This window comes from Synchiropus splendidus, chromosome 10, assembly GCF_027744825.2.
Source record: "Synchiropus splendidus isolate RoL2022-P1 chromosome 10, RoL_Sspl_1.0, whole genome shotgun sequence".
Classification (NCBI taxonomy): Eukaryota; Metazoa; Chordata; class Actinopteri; order Syngnathiformes; family Callionymidae; genus Synchiropus; species Synchiropus splendidus.
The window spans coordinates 13,018,831-13,038,786 of NC_071343.1; the positions used below are offsets into that span (position 1 = coordinate 13,018,831).

The following is a 19,956-nucleotide window of genomic DNA, read 5'->3' on the forward strand; positions in this document are numbered from 1 at the left end:
GGCTTTTTTAATCGATCTGGTTTTGATTTGTCCGTAGATTAGAGCCCCCAGATTACCAGCTTGTGTGGGGGCGACTTAACAGTCCCGCAGCAGTGATTAGGCTGAGGGTGTCATTATCTGCACTCCAACATCTGTATCTGTCCACGTACTTTTCTGTGTCAGTGTTACACTGCCTCATGTTCAGCTGCACCTCTCTCACACACACAGACACATGTGGCCCACTTCTGCTGATTCCATGAAAGAACGGCTGTTTTCCAGCCGACGGCATCCCAGGAGCGACAGGATTCTCACAACTTCAAAGGCCTCACTGCGCATCCGCCAAGTTGAGTCGCATAATGTAGGTCAGCTCCAGTCAGCAGCCATGAGAGGAGGCAGCGACGGCCGATGACGCAGTGATGAATGTAAATGCACCACTGTAATGTAGCAGACTCAAGTGAGAAGGAACCTGCGGCCGCGTTCTCCCTGGCACCATCTGCACTCTGCCAGTTTTAGATTGCACCCACGTTCATCATCAAACCATGTTTTCGTTTCCACTGCAGCACTTAAGCTGGGTAAAACCTAGTGCAACTTTTTGACCTGGAAGTTAAGGATTACATACTGATACCAACCACTTTCTCTTCAGTCATCTGATGACCACACACACCTGCATACACAGTCTTATGTCGTTGGCATAACCCTTTCCCCAGCCTATCACCTTCAACCTGACCATCCATAACACATGACTAACGCTAACCAGAACCAAACTCATGAAAAGAAACACCTTTTACTGTCTCTAATCCTTGTCAGGACAGGCCAAAATGTCCTCACAAAGCAAAATAAGAAGGTGGTGTGTCAAGACCTACTCACTCAATATGGCAAAACATGCACGCACACTTGTATTTCTCTCCTTGTTGGGACATTGTGAGGACCTCTCAGTGCCATAACCCTTTCCCCAGCCTCTCACCCAAAACCTTACCATCCAAAACAAATGGCTAACCTTAACCAGGACTCTGAACCAAACTGAAACCTAACTGTAATGACCCAGCTTTTGAAGTCTTCATCCTCAAACTGAGGCTTAAACTCTAGGGGTCCAGTCAAATGGCTCCACAGAGTCCTCACAAGGATAGTGTTTTGCCAAGAATTGACACACACACACACATATATATATGCACACGTACCATACCATACTCTTTTAAAGAATACTGATGTGTTGGCACTCCGGTTTCCTCCCGCTGTTCTGGTTGCTTGTAAGTGGTGTCGATACGTAAGCTCTCCTGGGTGTCCCTCGCCTTTCACCCCAAGCAATCTGGGGCTTCCCTCGCAAGAAGTAGGAGTACATGTTCATCATTGTTACGGCTTATATGGTGACGTTGTTTCGTCAACATCTTATTGGCTGGGATGACAATAGGTTGATGATACAGGAATCTGGTAATTCCTCATGATGGAGCCGTTAATGCGCTTACCCCTGTTTGTGTGTGCGTGTGTGTGTTTGTCAGGGAGTTTCGGGGGGTGCCAATAAACAGATTGGCTGCTAATCTCTCTTTTCTTCACCCCCTCCATCTTCATCCTGCCCTTTCTCTTGATCCACTATGTGGATCGTATGGTGCCGGTTGGATAATTCCGCCGCATGCACCGAGGATTCAGGAAGGAAAAAACAAACAGTGAAGGAGGCGAGCATGAGAGGCTCAGATAAAGAGATCAGTGCCTCTAAACGTAAGTTGGCACAGAAGTCCCACCCCATCCTCCCCCCCCTCGTGTGATCTCCTCTCCATCGCTCTCGCTTCCTCTCATTCCCTCGTTGCGGCTCGTGCCGGGAGGATGTGACGGGGGAAAGGTGCTGCTGAGTCTGCTGCCTTTCCAACGCGTCCACTCATGCGGACGGAGCTGAACTGGAGCTCACTTGTTGGATGACATTTCTGAGTCGGACGTCTTTATCAGAAACGTCACCCTCATCTGTGGCGTTGGCCGGAGCGTGTGCTTTCTGGGAGTTGGTTGGATCATCATCAGCGAGACGGGAGCGAGCTGCCAGCATGTCTCTCATCTAATCTCACTCGCTCAAAGCCACAATCTCACAGATATGATTACAAAGAGGATGTGAGCTTCCGACGAGACGCCTTTTTTTTTTATTACTCCTTTTGAAAGCGGTTTTCCTTGAACTTGAAGGAAAGTCTTGTTTTATGACACGGAAAGTCCTGAAGCTTCACAAGTGTGCCGTTCCTTTGGTGCTAGTCAGACACAGAATACTTGACCGCAAAGATGAATTCATGCTGGAAGACCCAGGTGAGTTGCAAGCGACAGCTGCGTGAAAATGTGACTTTTCATTTGCTCCGTGTGAGCAGGAGGAGCAAGCGGCCAAGATGAAGGCGGATAACATCCGGGTGGCGCTGGAGAAGATCAAGGAGGCCCAGGTGAAAAAGGTGAGCCCGGCTCGACACACGGCCGTCTGACACCAGCAGAAGCATGTGTGCGTCCGTGTTGCGCTTCTGGCACGTGTCCAGCTTCCCGGGCTTTCTGGGTCAGGTCAGTGTTACTCCGCATTGAAAGCCGCGCTCAATAACAGCTGGGGTCAACACACAAACACACGCAGCACTCAACATAATGACCACCGCCAAGTAAATCCCAATCCCACTGAGAGGCAGTGAGACGGGAGTAGATTAACCCTCGCGTGGATTTACTACGACTGCAGATACCTGTGTGTGTGACTCAAGTATTCGGAACCTCCCAAAGCTGTCACTTCATATCGTTTTAAATATGTTTGTGAAACACCACCACCACTGGACCACGACTCTGTAATTTCTGAGGGATTATTATTATTACAGAATTTTGACATTTGTGGTTACTTTCATAGGTTTTTTTCATAGTATTCCTGCTGCTTTAATAATGTCAGTGTGATAGATGTGGATATATACTGGATATTTCCTATTGATGGTCTCAAAGTTTTGGCTCTCCAAAAGTGTGTCGTGGTAGAAACTTCTCTTCTGTGCTCCATTTGAATTTAATTATTAGTAATTGCTTTGGACAAAAAAGATAACCCCAGATTGGTCCCCTTCATCTGACTTTAATCTCCCTGATAATCTACACTGATCTGCTGTAACATTTGACCTGCCTAAAATCGTGTGGCTCCCCCTCGTAGTATTTGTGTTCGGCTCTCAGAGAACGTGATTCGAGGTGTTGAGAAACTGTGTCAAGGGTGGGTCAAGGTTCGGAGCGGGAACTGCAGAGTCAGTGGGTCGGTTCAGTGTACAAACATATCATGAAATAAATCTTCTTTTCTCGAGGAGATGTGTCAAATAACGGTCCGTGGGCCACATCCAGCCCGTGATAGCAATAGTGCGGCACAACGTAATTCCATATTACCATCAAAAAGCAGGTCCCATAATGTACAGCAACAGTTTAAGATCTGATTAAATTTACTAAGGTTACGAAGTTTAACATTCACTCATGTTCAGCTACACTTTTGAGGTTTTCTCTCACTGGGTGCTCCTAAAACATTCCCAATCCAGAGTGGGGATGCATGCTCTCTCATCCTGGCTGATAGGTTGGATCCTAATGAAAGAGTGGAACAACCCAAAACAGCAGCTGTTACTCTGGACTGGAGTGATCAACAGTCATTCTCGCATTCCCACAAACCTGAAGTGAATCCATGTAACTTACCCTCTTTCCATGCAGCCAATGTTTTTCATGTTTCATGAGCTACCTGTGTGAGCAACAAGTAGATGGAGATCTATAGTCGGAGGGTTTGAATTCTGCTCTTCTGTCGTGTCCTTCCCCCGTGAATGTGTTTGAGCAGTGGTCCAAGTTAGCTCAGTCGTCTCCTTTTTCTTTCTTAAACTAAAGTTCTCACAACTTGAAATTAAGGGCAACAATAATGTTAATGTTTCAAAAATCTTCAATATTATAAGTTAGAGGGAACATTTGGCTTGAAACATTTGGATTAAGATGGCGTGGTGCCCCCTAGAGGAAAGAAGTGTGTACCAGTAGTAGGTCTATACATTAGTTTGCGTGCATCAGTATGCATGAAAGTGTGCATGCTTGCGATGTAATATCGATGTCATCGTTAGACGGCACAGAAGGAGCTCGTGATCGTAGTGCATTTCTCCACCATGATGTCAGGACCGAACATGTCCACCTCCTCAGCAATATAATCCTGAGTTCCTCTGTAAACGTGATGTTTGAATGTTTAATGCACCAGAGGTTGACATCACCATTTCCAGAGCAGGCGATGAGACGTAATGTGATGCTTTCCTGGGTTTGCTTCATTTTATAGCTGGTGATTCGTGTCCATTTGTCGGATGAGAGCTCCAAGACGATGATGGTGGACGAGAGGCAAACTGTCAGACAGGTGGGCTGGAAAAGTGTGGGCAGAGAGGTAGCACGGTGTCTGATGTCATGGGTTAACCTGGCTTTTGTTCTTCAGGTTCTGGACAGTTTGCTGGAGAAGTCTCACTGTGGTTACAGTCCAGACTGGTCGCTGGTGGAAACCATTAGTGAACTACAGATGGGTGGGTACAATTTTGGGGTTATACAAACTCACACAGCTTTGGACGATCAATAAACAATTTTGTTGCACTCAGATCTGTAAAAATCAATGGACAAAACCCAAATTCATGGACTGCTTTCAATCCCTGCTGCAGTCTGTTGGCTAGAATTATAATAATAGCATCTGCTAAGTGATAAATAAGACTTTTGACCTTTAGCATAGCAATGTATATAACTTATTTCACAAGATATGTTTAGCACTGGCGGAACACAATGTTATATCTATCTAATAAATGTGATTTTATGTTTGCATTAATATACATTTCTCATAAAAGTTGGTGTTCCCACTAAATGTTTTGTAAAGATATTTAAGTTTGTAATTTCAGTGAAATAAATTTAGGTAATAGAACAGTCTGAAAATGCTAAAAATCAGCCAATAATTTTTGCTCTGCTCAGAGGTTAGGGTTAGCAAATTCACCATTAGCTGCAGGATTTCAAAAATTTTGTTTGTAACTGAAGAGAACTGCTGTTCAACTCTAGTTTTATTTGCAACCTGAAGAGATAAGGCTCCAGTGTGAAGCTGAAACACTGGTGTGGATGCAGTGAAGTGAATGTAGCGTCCTTGTAGCATTAATAATAAACAGGCTGGTGTTGCTGAACCGGCTTGTTTTGTTCTTCCTTAAGCTACCACAAAAGTAATATTCAAACCTCAGGTGTGAGTGTTTGTCAAATTTCACAGCTCATGTGCCACAGCACAGGTGGTCATAATGTAACGGCTGACTAGTGCAGATTGATCCCACGTCTCTTCAGAGTTTCCTTGAGAGTCTCCCATTTGATTCCCAACAAATCTGATGTGGCTACAAGCCAACAAGAATTCAAAGAAACTTGTCGAGTCCGTCTGGATGAAGTGATGAAGCAGTCATGATTGTGGTCAGTTGTATTCGGCCATGATGATGTGAGTACACACACTTCCCTGGAGGGAGTGAGACGTTTCAGCTCGACTATTAGCTTCAACTCCATTTAACATTCTTTGACAAACACACACACACACACGCGCGGTCTTTATGTAGGTCCGCTGCAGTGAAGCGTGTGATCTAACCCACATCTTCAGGGCTGAGCAGCCAGTCAGCGACATTATGAAAGAAAGAGAGGGATGGAGGGACGGAGGTGAGGAGAATCTTAATTCCACTCCTTCATTTGCACAGATCAGTGCAGTTTTTAACCTTGGGCTTGATGGTGGTGTTTTAATTTGGGTTGACTTAAGCGACTTGTTTGCTGTAGGAGGAATAATCCTGCGTGTCAGCAGTGGCACCCACACACCAGCAGCACCCTGCTGTGGCGCCCTTTGGCAACACTCTGACTTTGCATCAGGAAATGCCATTTGGCCTGTCATTTCTTTTGTGGTACCGTCCTACTTCCAGTCCCCCAAACAGCCTTAAAAGAGTCCAAAAGTCCATGTCTCATAAAGTCAGTGAAAATCAGGGGGAACTAAAATGCTGCTTTCAATCTTTTCAGAACGGATCTTTGAGGATCACGAAAACCTGGTGGAGAACCTTCTCAACTGGACCAGAGACAGTCAGAACCGTCTGATGTTCACAGAGAGGATCGAGAAGTACGCCCTGTTCAAAAACCCACAGGTAACCCAACAAACTCTTGGGGTCTTAAACTTCCTCGTGGATGCTGAACTTGAACTTGGTGTTTTGGTTTAGAACTATCTTCTTGGCCGGAAGGAGACTTGTGAGATGGCAGAGAGGAATAAAGAAGCTCTTCTAGAGGTAGGTGGTTGCTTTAAAATAAAAAAGGAAATAAAATAGGAATCACCAACCAAGTGACAACCTCTCTGTCCTTGTAGGAATGTTTTGGTGGCAGCTCTGTGTCCGTGCCAGAAATGGAAGGAGTTTTGTGGCTGAAAGAGGACGGAAAAAAATCGTGGAAGAAACGCTACTTCCTCCTGAGAGCGTCTGGAATTTACTATGTGCCAAAAGGCAAAGCCAAGGTGAGTATGAGATTACATTAATAGTGGTCTTGGATGGGAAATGAAACAACAAAGGTATGGTTCCAGGCGTCCAGAGACCTGGTGTGCTTCCTCCAGCTGGACCACGTGAACGTCTACCTCGGGCAGGACTACAAGAGCAAGTACAAGGCTCCAACTGACTTCTGCATGGTGCTGAAGGTACGTAGGCACTCAAATTCATCTGGTGTTTTGATGCGAGCAGTAACCGCTGCGTGTTCATTCAGCATCCCCAGATCCAAAAGAAGTCCCAGTACATCAAGTACCTCTGTTGTGACGACATCAGAACCCTCCAGCAGTGGATCAACAGTATTCGAATTGCAAAGGTGGAAACAAAATACAGAAAGCTGGACTGTTCCCGAATGATTTTAAACCTTTGGTTTGTTTGTTTATCAGTACGGGAAGCAGCTCTACATCAACTTCCAGGAAGCAATGAGACGGACCGAAGCAGCGTACGATTGGGCATCTCTGTCCTCGTCTTCGATAAAGTCAGGATCCAGTTCCTCCAGTCTTCCAGGTCAGTCCTTCGAGGAGTTACTCTTCATTCATCTTTATAAGATTAGAACAGTGTCGTCATCACTGTCTGTGTCTGCACCAGAGTCCCAGTCCAACCACTCCAGCCAGTCTGACAGCGGTGTGTCGGAGATGGCGTCATCGGGCCACACGCGCTCCCAGAGCGTCGTCAGCTCCATATTCTCTGACGCCTGGAGGAGAGGAACGCAAGGAGAGGTGTGAAAACTACCAGGACATGACGCCTCTTTCACTTTATCCGTGCCACATTTTCACATCCCCATGTTTCCTTTCTGCCAGCGCTCGAAGCTCAAGGGTCGTATGGCGGTACCTTTTTGTGCAGGTGGAGGAGGGAGTGGAGGTTAGACAGGAAGTTGTGTGATAGGGATTGGTAGTCTTGCATCTGAGTGAGTGACTGGGTATACTTCAGTGTGTGAGAAGCATGATAGAAAAATCCCACTCTGCGAGGAAAGCAACGGCACCAAACATGGAGACAAAGTTAGCTGTTCATGTAACGTAATAACTCATGTATTAACGTTGTGCAGTGCTGAAGTCGACTAACCAGTTACACTGATAACAAACTAACTTGTCTCTACAGTAGGTGGGAAAAGCTGCGCTACTAAATACACCATGATGATTTATGACGGTTTACCACCTTTTGGTACAGGATTCCTCCCACACTGGTCGTAGTTGATAAGACTGACATACCACGTTCTTAGTGGTGAGGAAGGCTGTTTCCAGAGGCCTCCTGGGGTCTAATGGAGTCTGTTGTGATAAGCGTGTTCTCTCACTGCACCAGTTTGAGTTCTTGTGTTCATTTGATTCTTGTGTTTCCAATCAGGATGGATTCCAACTTACCCTTTCCCATCCTCTGTTCTTCTCCTCAGATGATGAGGATCGACCCTATCAGTAAGCCCATTCCTCTCCAGATCCCCACCCTCTCCTCGCAGCACCATCCCATCTCCCAACCACAGACCCCGCCCTGTCGGACCAGCTTCACCGAGGAGCTGCTTCCGTCGGAGGAGTCGTCGCCTTCGCCTCCGTCGCCACCGCCCCCGCCGCCCCCACCACCCGTGGAAACCGTGGCTCACCAGTCCGCGTCTATCCCCACCTCGTATGTCAAGTACAGCACACTGGCTCGTCTTCAGAACCCCAGTCAGACCAGGATGCCCCAGTCAGGAGCCACGTCGCCTGGGGAGCCAGTTCCGTCGGCCAAATCAAACTACAACACCCTCCCCGCTGCTTATAGCACCTCGCCTCCTCTCCCGCCCTCTCCTCCTCCTCCCCCGCCTCCCTCAGAACCGACGCCCGGGTCTGCTATGGCTGCATTAAAATTTGGTCTACCCAGTCCCTCAAATCTCCCACCTCCACCACCATTAGATGAGATAGACTCCAGTCTCCCACCGCCACCACCTGAGAGCATGGTGACCAACGGGCTGCCCCCTCCCCCTGAGCCGGTCACCGACTCCACAAATCAGCTCTCCAACGCTGGCCTACAGCAGTTCCTGGCACAGAAGTTCCCCAACATGGTGTATGACTTTAACCCAGCTGTGTCCCCGCCGCCTCCTCCCCCCACAGAGATTTCACCTCCTTCGTCCTTGCAAATTCCACCACCATCTCAAAATGCACCTCCTCCTGCGCCGCCTAAAACCTTCACCGGGGGGTTTCCGCCTCAAACTGCTCCTAAACCATCAGGACCCACTTCCCTGCCTGTCGCACTCTCACCCGTGTCCCCGACGCCCCAAAACGGCATCCATGGTCCAGTGAAAAAGCAGCAGAGCTTTTCAACTGGCCATTCCCCAAATCAGCCGCCACCCACTCTACCAAAGCAGCACAGCCTATCCTCCAAAAACCTCTCCATCTCCCCGTCAGCCTCCTCCACTTCAGTCTCCATTGCTGCTGCTACCTCTTCCCTGGTCAAGCAGATTGTAAACCAGTTCCCTGGAAACGCTGCTGCCTCCACCATCCCATCCTCCAACTCCATGGAGGGATCCAAGTTCACCGCTCCCCCGTCTGTCCCTGCAGTCAAAGCCAAACCTAAATGGCAGCCAGGAGGCATCGTGGCTCCACAGTCTCCCGAGTTTCCTCCCCCTCCTCCCGATAATTCGGTAGGCGACTTTCCCCCTCCTCCCTCATCCAAGTCAGGATCCCCCATTAAGAAATCCCCTTCATCCTCGTCCACCGGCTCCATCAAGCGAGGACCTCCACCAGCCCCTCAGAGAGCCTCCTCAATTCGCTCCAACTCATCGGCTGAGGGTCAAGACGAGAGGCCGAAGAAAGTCGAAAGCCTTGTCAGTAAATTTGGACAAGGTCCCCACACAGGAAACTCATCCAGCTCCTCATCCGCCACAGGATCTCCTTCAAAGGACTCCTCCAATCTTCCGACGCCGCTTCCAAAACCAGGAAAGCTCAACTTGGCAAACCTCCCGCTGGCACTCCAGGGCCTTCAAACCAGCCAGCATCACCAACCTTCAGAGTTCACATCACCCCCTCCGCCACCTCCCCCATCGCAGCCTCTTCAGATTGAATCGTCCCCCGACTACTTCCCGCCGCCCCCAAGTGACTTTGAACTCTTCCCCCCTCCTCCTCATCCATCGGAGTTTCACAACCCACCGAAGGTAGCTGTGGTGAACCCCCAGCCTCAAAAGCAACCCCCCCAGCCGTCAGCCACCTCATGGAAACAGGGATCGTTGAAGAAGGGGGCTGTTCCGCCACCGACCTTGAATCGGCGGACCAGCAACACGCCTCAGTTTGATAATACGATTCCCATCTCACCACCTCCGCTGTCTCAGACACCCCCTCCGTCCTTATCTTCCTACTCCTCCTCTTCATCCCCCATCCCTCCGACATCCCCCAAATCAGCTGGGCCTGGCAACCTGGCACTTAAGACTCACTTCCTAGAAGACCTCAATCGTACCCTCAAGAGGAAGTCCATTTCTCGCCATGGCTCACTCACTTCCTCCAACCTCTTTGGCTCCAAGATGGAGCCCATGACCACCATGGATGACATGGCGCTTCTGCCCCCGCCTCCCCCCGAGCTCATGCAGCAACAGCAGCAGCAGCAGTCCATGCGTGGTCATTCCCAGACTTTGTCTCGCCACCACACACACTCCCACTCCACCAAACATGCCAACATCTCAGGCTATGCAACGCTGCGGAGAGGCCCACCTCCCGCTCCACCAAAACGGGACCAAAGCACGAAACTGACCAGTGAGTGGTAGTGGACATGGACCCAGTGTGAACACCTAAGTACTTATTCTCATCAGTTAACTCTCAATGTTCCTGCAGAGAGAAAATATTCAATGTTAGTCTCGACTTGTGTGTCTCTCCCCTCATACTGCAGAAGCAGTCAGGCTGAATGGTTTCCTCAGACATTTAATGCCATTATGACCGCAATCCAGGACACTTCTCTGCTGTGTTTGCTTATTTCAACCACTTGTTTGAGGTCCTCATTAGTCCAAGAAGCTGGTGTTGCTGTCTTCTCTTGGCTGCAAACATTCACTGTGACTGAAAACAGGAGATTGGAAAGCTTGTCCATAGAGTTGCTGTACCTTTTCTGTCAGGCTTTTGCTACTTAAAGTCCCCAACTTTCTCTCTTTCACTTCCAGTTTGAAGTACTGCCTCTGTTTATCAGTTGTAAAACGCTCCGTACTGTTCAACGGTTCAACACTCGCTGTATGTCCAGGCTTAGGTCAGGCGATAGATTAGGACTATTTACCGGAGTATTCTGATTGAAGTACCTCTATGTTTTCCTCTATAAACAGAACTGACATCATCTATTCAATACCACAGAAACCCCCAATGACTGGTTCCTTCTTTTGTAACATGCTGTTTACAAACTACCAACCCTTGTGGCAATATATTGTTGAAAGATAGAAGGCTTTATGTTTCCAAGGAAAACTTGGTTGCACTGCTGATACACTCATTTCTGATCTCGTCCTTCCTAGTCACTCCCAATGAAAGCCTCAGTATCTTCCGTGTCTGTCTTGAACCGTGCATCATGGCTGGTCCAGCTCCTCTCCTGTCCATCTGTTCCACCTGCTCCACTCCTGTTGTATCCAGCATGTCTAACAGAAATGTCTCTCCGGCCCCGACAAGTGGTTGAAAACTCAACGGTAGAAAGCCAGTTACAGCCTGACTGCATCTCTTAACCATCCTCACACGGACTGAGTCTCCTCCTCTCTGATAATGATTGTTCCTATTATTATCATTATTAGTATCATTACCAGTATATTAAGCCAATGCTGATTGAAAACAAAAAAAAAATCAAGTATACATTCATATACATGACAATCTATATGAATGTATATGTGTGTGTGTGTGTATACAAGCAAGTCAGTAACGCCACCTATCAAGCTTTTTATGTGAGACGTCTTTGCAGCTTTGCATCGGAAACTTTGAACGACGACTGAAACTTTTTTTTTGCTGCAACGGTACGGAGTGGTGACTGTCGCGTTACTGATGAAGGGACGGCGGGAATAAACGGAAGGAGACTGATGGAATGACGACGGATATGTAAAGAAATCTATGTTGCGGACTGAGGGGTTTTTGGGGCGCAAGGCAGTTTATTTCAAACCTTTTTTTTGTGTGTGTGTTTTTATATAAGATTATTTAATACTGGAAAGATAATGTTATTATAATTATTTTAAGTTTAAAATAAACATTAGACCCGAGTGTTGAACAGCTCATCTGCTTCTCCCAAAGACCCGTTTGTGTCTGACGGAGATGATTTATTTTTTAACTTTGCACTTCATTTCTGATTTTATAGCTCTCTGGTCTTGTTTCACTTCGACTGCTCTGTACAGTATGAGATGGCTCCTTTTAATAGATGACATTCTAGAACACAGACTCTGCCGTCATCAGTTAGTATTTTGTACATGTCATCAACATTTGGCTCAAGTTTTGGCTGCATTAAACAAATCCTGAGGAACACTCCAGCTCTCGCAACACTTCCCTCTGCTGACGCGGTTATGACGTTGATACAGTCGTGCTTGACAATGCTGTGAGGCTTTTACGGTCAAACACAACGCTGATGCAATGATCCATTCTTCACTTGAAGCAACAGGTTAGAAGCTCATATCACAGTAACAAGAACACACTGGCCGTGTGTTTTATTCAGAGTGGTTATTCGGGTATTTTTGTATATTACACTATAATATAGTGTAATATACGATAATATTCAGTATAATATATATATATATATATATATATATATATATGTGTGTGTGTGTGTGTGTATAGATAGATAGATATTGCTTGGCAGCTCCCTCTGGTGGGTTGTTTCATTTATTGCATTGTTTTGGTTTAACAAAAGACAACCCGACCATTGCAAGTAACCCGAGTTTGAACAAGACGTCGAGAAGTGCATGATCAACCGTGACTCGATTCTGCCCTCACGCGGCAGAATCACACACAACACCGTTAAAATCACCATGTAGTCAACGTAAATGGCGAAATTGCGTCTTATTTCGGCATAATTTGTTTTCATTTGCTCTGGAACAAATTGGTGAATTTGAATCGAAATTCTATATATAATCTGCCGTCGAGCAAAGGTTTATTATATTTCCTTTCATTTGAATTAGTTCCGAGATTCCAAGCAATTTTCCTGAATTCGTACAAGAAAATACTTGATACTCCAACAGCCAGCAGGTAAGTTATACAGGAGCCTCCTTTTTTTTCGGTATTAATTTGTATCTGATTAACTTTTGCTCTCATAATCCAACAGTTGCATGTAAAAATGTTTATTTCAAAACACAGAAAACTCATGGAAACAGGAAACATTTTAAAATAACTTGCAGTCTTTCAGATCAACTTTTACGTTTCGTCAATTTACAAGGAAGCTTGGATTAAAACAACATAAAAAACGTCTATATCCACCACCAGATTATAAATTACCACAACATTTCTATAAAACAAAACAGTCATTTGGAATGTAATTTACTACGTACATGCAAACTACAAAGTGAAGTCTTCATTTTCACTGGAGATGAAACGTTTAGGAAAAAAAGTGGAAATGCTTCAGATGACTACGCTGTTGCCGCTACGGGAGCTTCTATCCTAGAGGAGAGAAGTGACAGAGAGGCTTTGGTGAATACAGGTGCCGCACCAACCCAGCGGATGCAAACATTTGAGCACTAACACTACACAACATGATGAGAGAGGAAAAACAGAAACTGGGAGGTCGGAAAAAACAAGGGAACGTTTCGCAAAATGATAACATGCATAGAAATACCTCACAGCAAGAGCAGAGTGAGCGGCACAGGAAGAGATGAAGAGGATCGATTATGAGAGGAATTGGTTTGAATTGGATTCCTCTTCATCCCTTCTTGCCTCCCTTCAAAGCACCACAAAGGCAGAGTGTGGGTGTGTCAGTACTTGTGTGTGGACCTTACAGAAGAATGATCATAGTATCTCCGGCCGCCACCGTGTCCAGGTGCGATCTCAATGGAGGAGTAACTGGGAGGCTTCTCCGGCCAATCCTTGCCTTTCCCGCCTCTCCTCCTCCTCCTGTCGTCCTCGTCTGAGCTCCAGGAGCCTTGGCGGGGCTGTGGCGAGTAGCTCCTCTGCCTGCGCGTGGTTCTACTCTGCAGCTCATCTAGAAGATTATCCCGGCTGCGGGTGCGCGGCCTGGATCCCCCTCTACTCCGTCCTGCTGAATCTCCTCTGGTAGTCCTCTGATCCCGGTTTGCTGGCCTCCCTCGCCTGTTCTCCCAGTCGGACTCGTCGCTGTACTCGCGTAAGATCCCTCTCCTGGGAGGAGAAGTGTCCCGGTAGCTCCGCTCGTCTCTCTGGAAACCTCTGGACGGGGGGTTTGTGCTCCCGCTGGACTGACTGGAGTATCTGGTGCCGCCTCTGCTTCTGTCGCCTGCCGCTCCCCTGCGCGAGAAGCTGGGAACTCGCTGGATAATGGGCGGCAGAGTGATGACCCTTCTCTCTGTGCCTCGCACCCCCATCTCATCTAGAGCGGACAGCATGCTTGGAGGGCCCGGGGTGAAGGGGACTGCTGGAGGAGCCGGCTGCGGATGCGGTTGCATCGGGTGTGTATTTTGAGGTGGCGGCACCGGCAAGGGAGGCGCAGCTACGTCCAGACCCCTGACCTGGTTCTCCAGGAGGTCCAGGAATTGGTTGTTGGCCTGAACGCTACCTGAAGTGCTGCCGTTCACGTGATGCCGAAGAGGAAGGGGCTGCTGCTGCTGCAGAGGAGCCATCTGCATGGGGGGCATGGCAAAGTTCGGCTTGGTTGGGTAGTCCGAGTACGAACCTGAAATTTTCCAGAGAAGAGGCGAGGACATGATTCACTAGTTTACACTTGCTACTGTTTACTACGGGACTCGCCGAAGAATAAACACGACTGTCATCACTGGCCATATGTGGCCCTCGAGCCGTGTGTTTGACAAGCCTAGTATTCACCTCACCTGAGTAGAGGATTGGGACCCCCTGAGAGGAAGCGTTGGAGGCGATGGGGGCGTAAATGGGTTGGCCGCTCATCCACGGAGCCATGGCCTTCTGAGCCTCTCGCATCATCCGGTGCTGCATTACAGCTGAAACAGACAAACTCTGGCAGTTGAATATAGATGAACACAAATGAAAAGGTAGTGAGGCAAGAAACCGTCACTGTGCCTGCTCCTCCAGCTCTGTGGCCCATGGCTTTAAGCAAGACCATAAGGGAAAGTCTTTTATCTCAGTGATTCCATCATATTTGTCTTTAACGTCAAATTTCCCACCTGTCCTCATGTTTAGCTGCAGCTGGTCATGTGACATGAAGTAATAGAAATGAAGAAATGAAACTTTTTCGAATGTTTCTAAATCCAAAGTTCACATACAGGTAATTGTGTTTTCTGTTTCACACTTTACTTACTTGCACTTAGTAGTATTAGTTTTGCACTCATTAAGTTATTAATTATTAGTTATTATTATTACGCAAGTTATTGGAACTGGAAGCCAAGCAACAACGTTTCGTTGCCAAGGTCACTCTGCTGTGTTTTCTGCAATGACAATAAAGTAACTCTAAGCCAAAGGAACCGTTCTGAAGAAGGAAGGAAATAAACGTGACAACTTCCACTTAATGAAGTGTTTGATTTGAGAGGTCAAATATTGACCTTTGTCAGGCTCTAACTGGAGGAGTTGACTCTCACTTTAAATTTCCGAGGTTTTAACAACGTAGTTGAATCTACGAAACATTCCGTCAATTGTGTTCTAGTTTCCTCCACTGTCTTCTGGCTTTCTCTATCCAACAACGTTCAGTACCTGAAAGAGCATTTTAAAAAGTACAAGGTAGGTGGTTTCATGAACTTCAGTTCAGAAAACATCTTCAGGCTTAAAGTAAAATAATAATCGCCAGCCGCCGGGTGTTTGTCGGTGCGGACTCATTTGCACTTGTGATTCATCGTAGCTAATTCGGAGCGGCATGTGTGACTCAGGCAGGGAGAGGGCGGAGCTCGAGTGCACCTTTCTCAGGACAGCAGCAGGTTTTCGGGCAGCAGGGGCAGCGGACGTAGCAGCAGCACTTGTGAGGGCAGCACTGGCAGCAGCAGATGCACAGCAGCATGATGAGGAGGAGGGCGCCCAGGATGATCAGCAGCACCGTCAGCCAGTCTGGACATCAAACATCAAAATCACCAACCGGCAGAAGGGAACTGCACTTGACCTGATGCAGGAGAAACGCACGGTAGACAATGAGTTTGATTTCACGGTCCGAGTCGCCGGTTGTGTCGCCGTCGGCGTCGACGGTGCAGAAATACACCCCGTTGTCCCACCACATGACCTCGGTGATGACCAGGTCGGCCTCTGAAGATGGAAGAGCAAACACAAAAGGTTTCACTGGGCGTCACTGTAGTTCCCATAGTTATCGTCAATGTGAATCATGGAGATGCACTGACTGTTCCGAATGGTGATCTTTCGCTCCCTGTAGTCCACGCCAAGTATGGGCTCATTGATGCCAGTCTTCTGGATCACAGTACGGATGGTGCGCTGGCGGTCCGGGCAGTCGTTGGAGGGGTCCTGACCCAGCTGCAGAGCCGCCTGGTACGCTTCAGGAACAACCACGTACTTAAGACCACCACTGCTGACTAGATGGGGACATCTGATCATGTGACTCTCTCACCTGTGGAGTAGTACTCCAGCACGGGGTCTTTACAGAAAGACTTGAACTTCCAAGTGACCCGGACATTTTGCAGGTTGGCTGACGTGGTATAGTCGCAGCGCAGGATGACCGAGGCGAACAAGGTGGTGCTCCGTTCAGTCTCCGGAACGATGACCTGGATGGACAGCAGCTCTGAGGACCAAACGCAGGGACAAGGGTTGGACAGATTTTCTCAGTATTCAAATTTAAACCCCACGGGGCAGAAAAATATTTCCACCATGGGGTTGCTGCTGAAAGACAGTGCGACAAGAATCTGGGCCGACTGGTTAACAGTTTACTCTAGAAGTGGTTGTGGTTGCAGAGGATGAGTCGTAGAAAAGCAACAGTCAATCATGAGCAGCCAGATGAGAGGAAGAACAAAAGCCCGTCGACAGGCCGTGAACATTAATGGAGATAAATATCTGCTCGGGCTTCAGCTTGTAAACACTTTCATCCTAATAGGTGCAGAGCCGTGCAAAGGTTAAACCCGCGGAGCATTAAAGGGTCGGCAATTAAAACTACTTGATTCATGTCTCTACTACCATAAATATGAGTTGTTTTTTTAATACAAAAAAAGTCACTTTAATATGCTATACTGAAAAAAGCAACATTTTATTTATACATCGGATATAAGAAACAGAAGAGAAGACTTCTCAATGTTAAAAGTATGTGGGTCATGGCTTCATAATAAGTAATTCACTTGAAAAGACGGACTTATCCTATAAATGACTACATTCATAGTTCTTTTTTTTTTACTTTGATACAAATGAAAACCAATGTACAAGAAACACTAACACATAATAGATAGAACAGTTCATCATTTATTTACTAAATACAAAAAAGTACAAATGTTTTGCTAATTGTAATAGAATGAAATAGTAAATAAAAACAGTTATGACTTGGGATAAGGTGAAAATGTATTAATGAAGTGTGATATCAAATGTGGAAATAACCATCCAGAAGCTACATTATTCTATTAATAAGCAGATGCTTCATTATTCTTTTTTTTGTACATGTTTTTTTCTTGTCTTGTACGCTGCTGCTGAGCTATAATTGAATTTCTATCCATCTATGTATGTAGTTATGGAATAGATACAATATGAAGTATTGTCAGCGAGGACTTCAGATGAATAATATTTGTTGTTTTGGCAGGATAGGGTATTATTTTATCTTGAGACTGGAACGTTCTTCCAAAATCTATTTGAATAAACGTGGACTTTTGTCAGTATTTAAAATATTAAATAATAAATAATATTACATTTTCCTCCTTACTCATGTATTTTTCTCCCTAATTATAAGGCTTCTTTATCCTCCTCTATTTTTGAAATACTGCTCACAGCAGCACTTACTTTTACATTTCACTTCCTCCTCAACTACAATATTTAGAAACCAAAATAAAACAAATCTAATATAATGTAAACAAACCAAAATCTTAATGTGGTACGTCACTCATACAAACTACTTGCACGAGTTTAAGTCCGTTTTTGGTGCAGTGTAGCCGGAGGCGCTATTAAAAAAAGAGAAAATATATGTCATGAATATGGTGTACATGTATCTGGATTAGTAATAGATATATTTACGAAAAACAAAATAACGTGCTTTTAATACGAAAGGTGTGACTAAAAAATAGTCAAGTATAATTATGGAATTATGTGACTAAAAAATGACCTCGTTCTTGCAAAGCGGTAGGACATTACAAATGTCATACTACTCATTAGAAGTTGGGTGTATCGACTGTAATGGTGATTTCATGAGTAGCACAGCTAGAAAATATCGAAACCCCGAGGCAGGAGAGAGAGAACCCCTCTAGTCACGTGACCAGCGTCGGCCATGTCCCCGTTCGCCTTTGTCGATGATTAACTTTGGCAGTTTCATATTTGTTTTACAAACCACCTGTCGGTGCCGACGAAACACACGACTTGACCGAAGGTGGCAGCCCGTTTGAAGGTGAAGGAAGAGGGGCCCACCTGTCGGCAGGTTCGCCAGCAGAAGCACCATGAGGATCAGGTTTCCCATCATCGCGAGCTTCTTCCGCCTCTCCTCGCTTCTCCCGCAGGTGACTCGAACTCCTCCTGAAATGCTGACAGATCGATGGATCCCGTCCAGTTGCGGCTGCTCTGCATAGCACTCGCGGCTCTTGTTTAGAAAACCCTATTTCCCCCCAGCCTTGTTGATGTTTTCCTGTTGAGCATAAGTGAGCGTCACTCAGGTTGACTGCGGCTGCGCAGATGCTCCCCCGCCGAGCAGCGGTGTCAGGTAACATCACTCGCCCCGCCCCCGCGAACAGGTGCACTTCTCACGCGCCATTATCGATACCACGTTTGTACAGCAATCAGTTCTCAAACTATGACGGAAACGCCTCGCATTTGTTCTGTCTCGTTGGTACATTTTAGATCGTGAATCGCGATACTACATTTTTATCTTGAGACTGGAACGTTCTTTTCCAGAACCTAACTGAATAAACACTTTTGTCAGTATTTAAAATATTAAATCATAAATAATGTTACATTTTAATAGTTGTTTTTAAAGAATTCCTTTGTTTTCCATTTTATTTTTGTTTTTCTCGATATATTTTCTTTCTTTTTTTGTAGAATCATCACAATTACCTGGACTACATTTCCTCTTTACTTTGTTTTTCTCCTAGATGTCCCTAAATATAGGCTTTTTCTCCTCCTCTATTTTGAATTACTGATCACAGAAGCACTTATTTTACATTTCACTTCCTCCTCAACTACAATATTTAGAAACGAAATAAAACAAATCTAATGTAATGTAAACAAACCACAATCTTAATATAGTACGTCACAAGTTTAAGTCAGTTATTTAATGCTGAATCATATCTCCAGGAAAAATCCTCTTGCTGGCACCTCACTTGTGGTCGGGGCCTTTCCAATGTGTCCCTCTGATCAATGCCCCAACCTTGTTCTCAATCTGAATGATTTGAATTTTTGAATTTGAATTAATGGGATCAAGCCGTGTTTCCTTGTTATTGGCAAACAAGGGAGTGTAAAGTTCATTTCCAGACTGAGTCATGTTGACTGTTGGACCTCTTATCACCAACACCAGGTTTACACCAAACACATTCGATCTGAAGCTCTGCACACTGCTCTCAGGTTTTGATTTAAAACAAAGACACAAAGTTGTTTGATGAGAAAATGAAGCTCATTTTCATTGTGTCTGTTTTGGTTCCCCATTGTTACATGAAACCAATTCATGATTTTTGTTTTTTTTTATTAGCATGATGCTAGACACAATGATTATGAGATATCAACTGATTTAACAGACTAGATCAGGGTCTTCAGCATCTGACAGATGAGTTTAAAAAGGGCTCTCTATATGATGTTTGCTGATGATACAGCAATGAGAATAAGAAGGAGAAGCTGTAGAGAAGAGGAATGAGAGTGAGAGAGAGACTGGGACAACAGTAAAGTTGGAGGCAGTAGAGGTAGTGAAAACAGATACTTATTTGGGATCAGTCATCCGGAGTAAGGATCAATGGAGATGAAGAGGAGAGTGCAGGCATGGTGGAACTGACAGTGACCAGTAAGGGAGGAGACAAAGTTAGGGAAGCATGATGGTTTGGTCTTAGGGAGAGGTGAGACACTGTGGCATGAAGGATGTTGAGGCTGGAAATATGAGAAAAATGGAGAGCAGGAAGGCAAACAATAAGGTTCACTGATGAGGAGAAGATGAAGATGACTGAGCTCATGGTGAATGATGGGAGAAGCCAAAAGAAGAAAAGAAGAAGAGCAGGGGTCTCAAATTGATCCGCCAATGGACCACAGTGAGAGAAGGTTTTCCTTCCAACCAATGAAGAAGACACCTTCTCACCATCCAGGTGTCTTCAGATTGTAGG

General features: G+C 46.0%; 2 protein-coding genes across 2 annotated transcripts in view; one reads left to right on the forward strand and one right to left on the reverse strand.

Moving 5' to 3' along the window:
* raph1a (Ras association (RalGDS/AF-6) and pleckstrin homology domains 1a) overlaps nt 1-11,911 on the forward strand; it is a 43,496-nt gene extending 31,585 nt beyond the window's left edge. The window contains exons 10-20 of the mRNA XM_053876714.1: nt 2,319-2,396; nt 4,247-4,321; nt 4,397-4,481; nt 5,974-6,095; nt 6,168-6,233; nt 6,311-6,454; nt 6,521-6,631; nt 6,697-6,795; nt 6,866-6,986; nt 7,068-7,198; nt 7,867-11,911. Coding sequence (XP_053732689.1) covers nt 2,319-2,396; nt 4,247-4,321; nt 4,397-4,481; nt 5,974-6,095; nt 6,168-6,233; nt 6,311-6,454; nt 6,521-6,631; nt 6,697-6,795; nt 6,866-6,986; nt 7,068-7,198; nt 7,867-10,200 — 3,366 coding nt within the window. The 3' untranslated portion in view covers nt 10,201-11,911. The remainder of the gene's footprint in view (nt 1-2,318; nt 2,397-4,246; nt 4,322-4,396; nt 4,482-5,973; nt 6,096-6,167; nt 6,234-6,310; nt 6,455-6,520; nt 6,632-6,696; nt 6,796-6,865; nt 6,987-7,067; nt 7,199-7,866) is intronic.
* An 804-nt stretch (nt 11,912-12,715) lies between these two features.
* Nucleotides 12,716-18,309, reverse strand: ildr1b (immunoglobulin-like domain containing receptor 1b). Its single transcript, XM_053876715.1, has 8 exons — nt 18,068-18,309; nt 16,083-16,253; nt 15,859-16,008; nt 15,647-15,766; nt 15,428-15,574; nt 14,395-14,520; nt 13,372-14,240; nt 12,716-13,036 (listed from the first exon to the last, which is right to left on the reverse strand). The coding sequence occupies exons 1-8, from the start codon at nt 18,117-18,119 to the stop codon at nt 12,998-13,000; spliced, it is 1,674 nt and encodes a 557-aa protein (XP_053732690.1). The 5' UTR covers nt 18,120-18,309; the 3' UTR covers nt 12,716-12,997.
* Between the last annotated feature and the right edge of the window lie 1,647 nt (nt 18,310-19,956).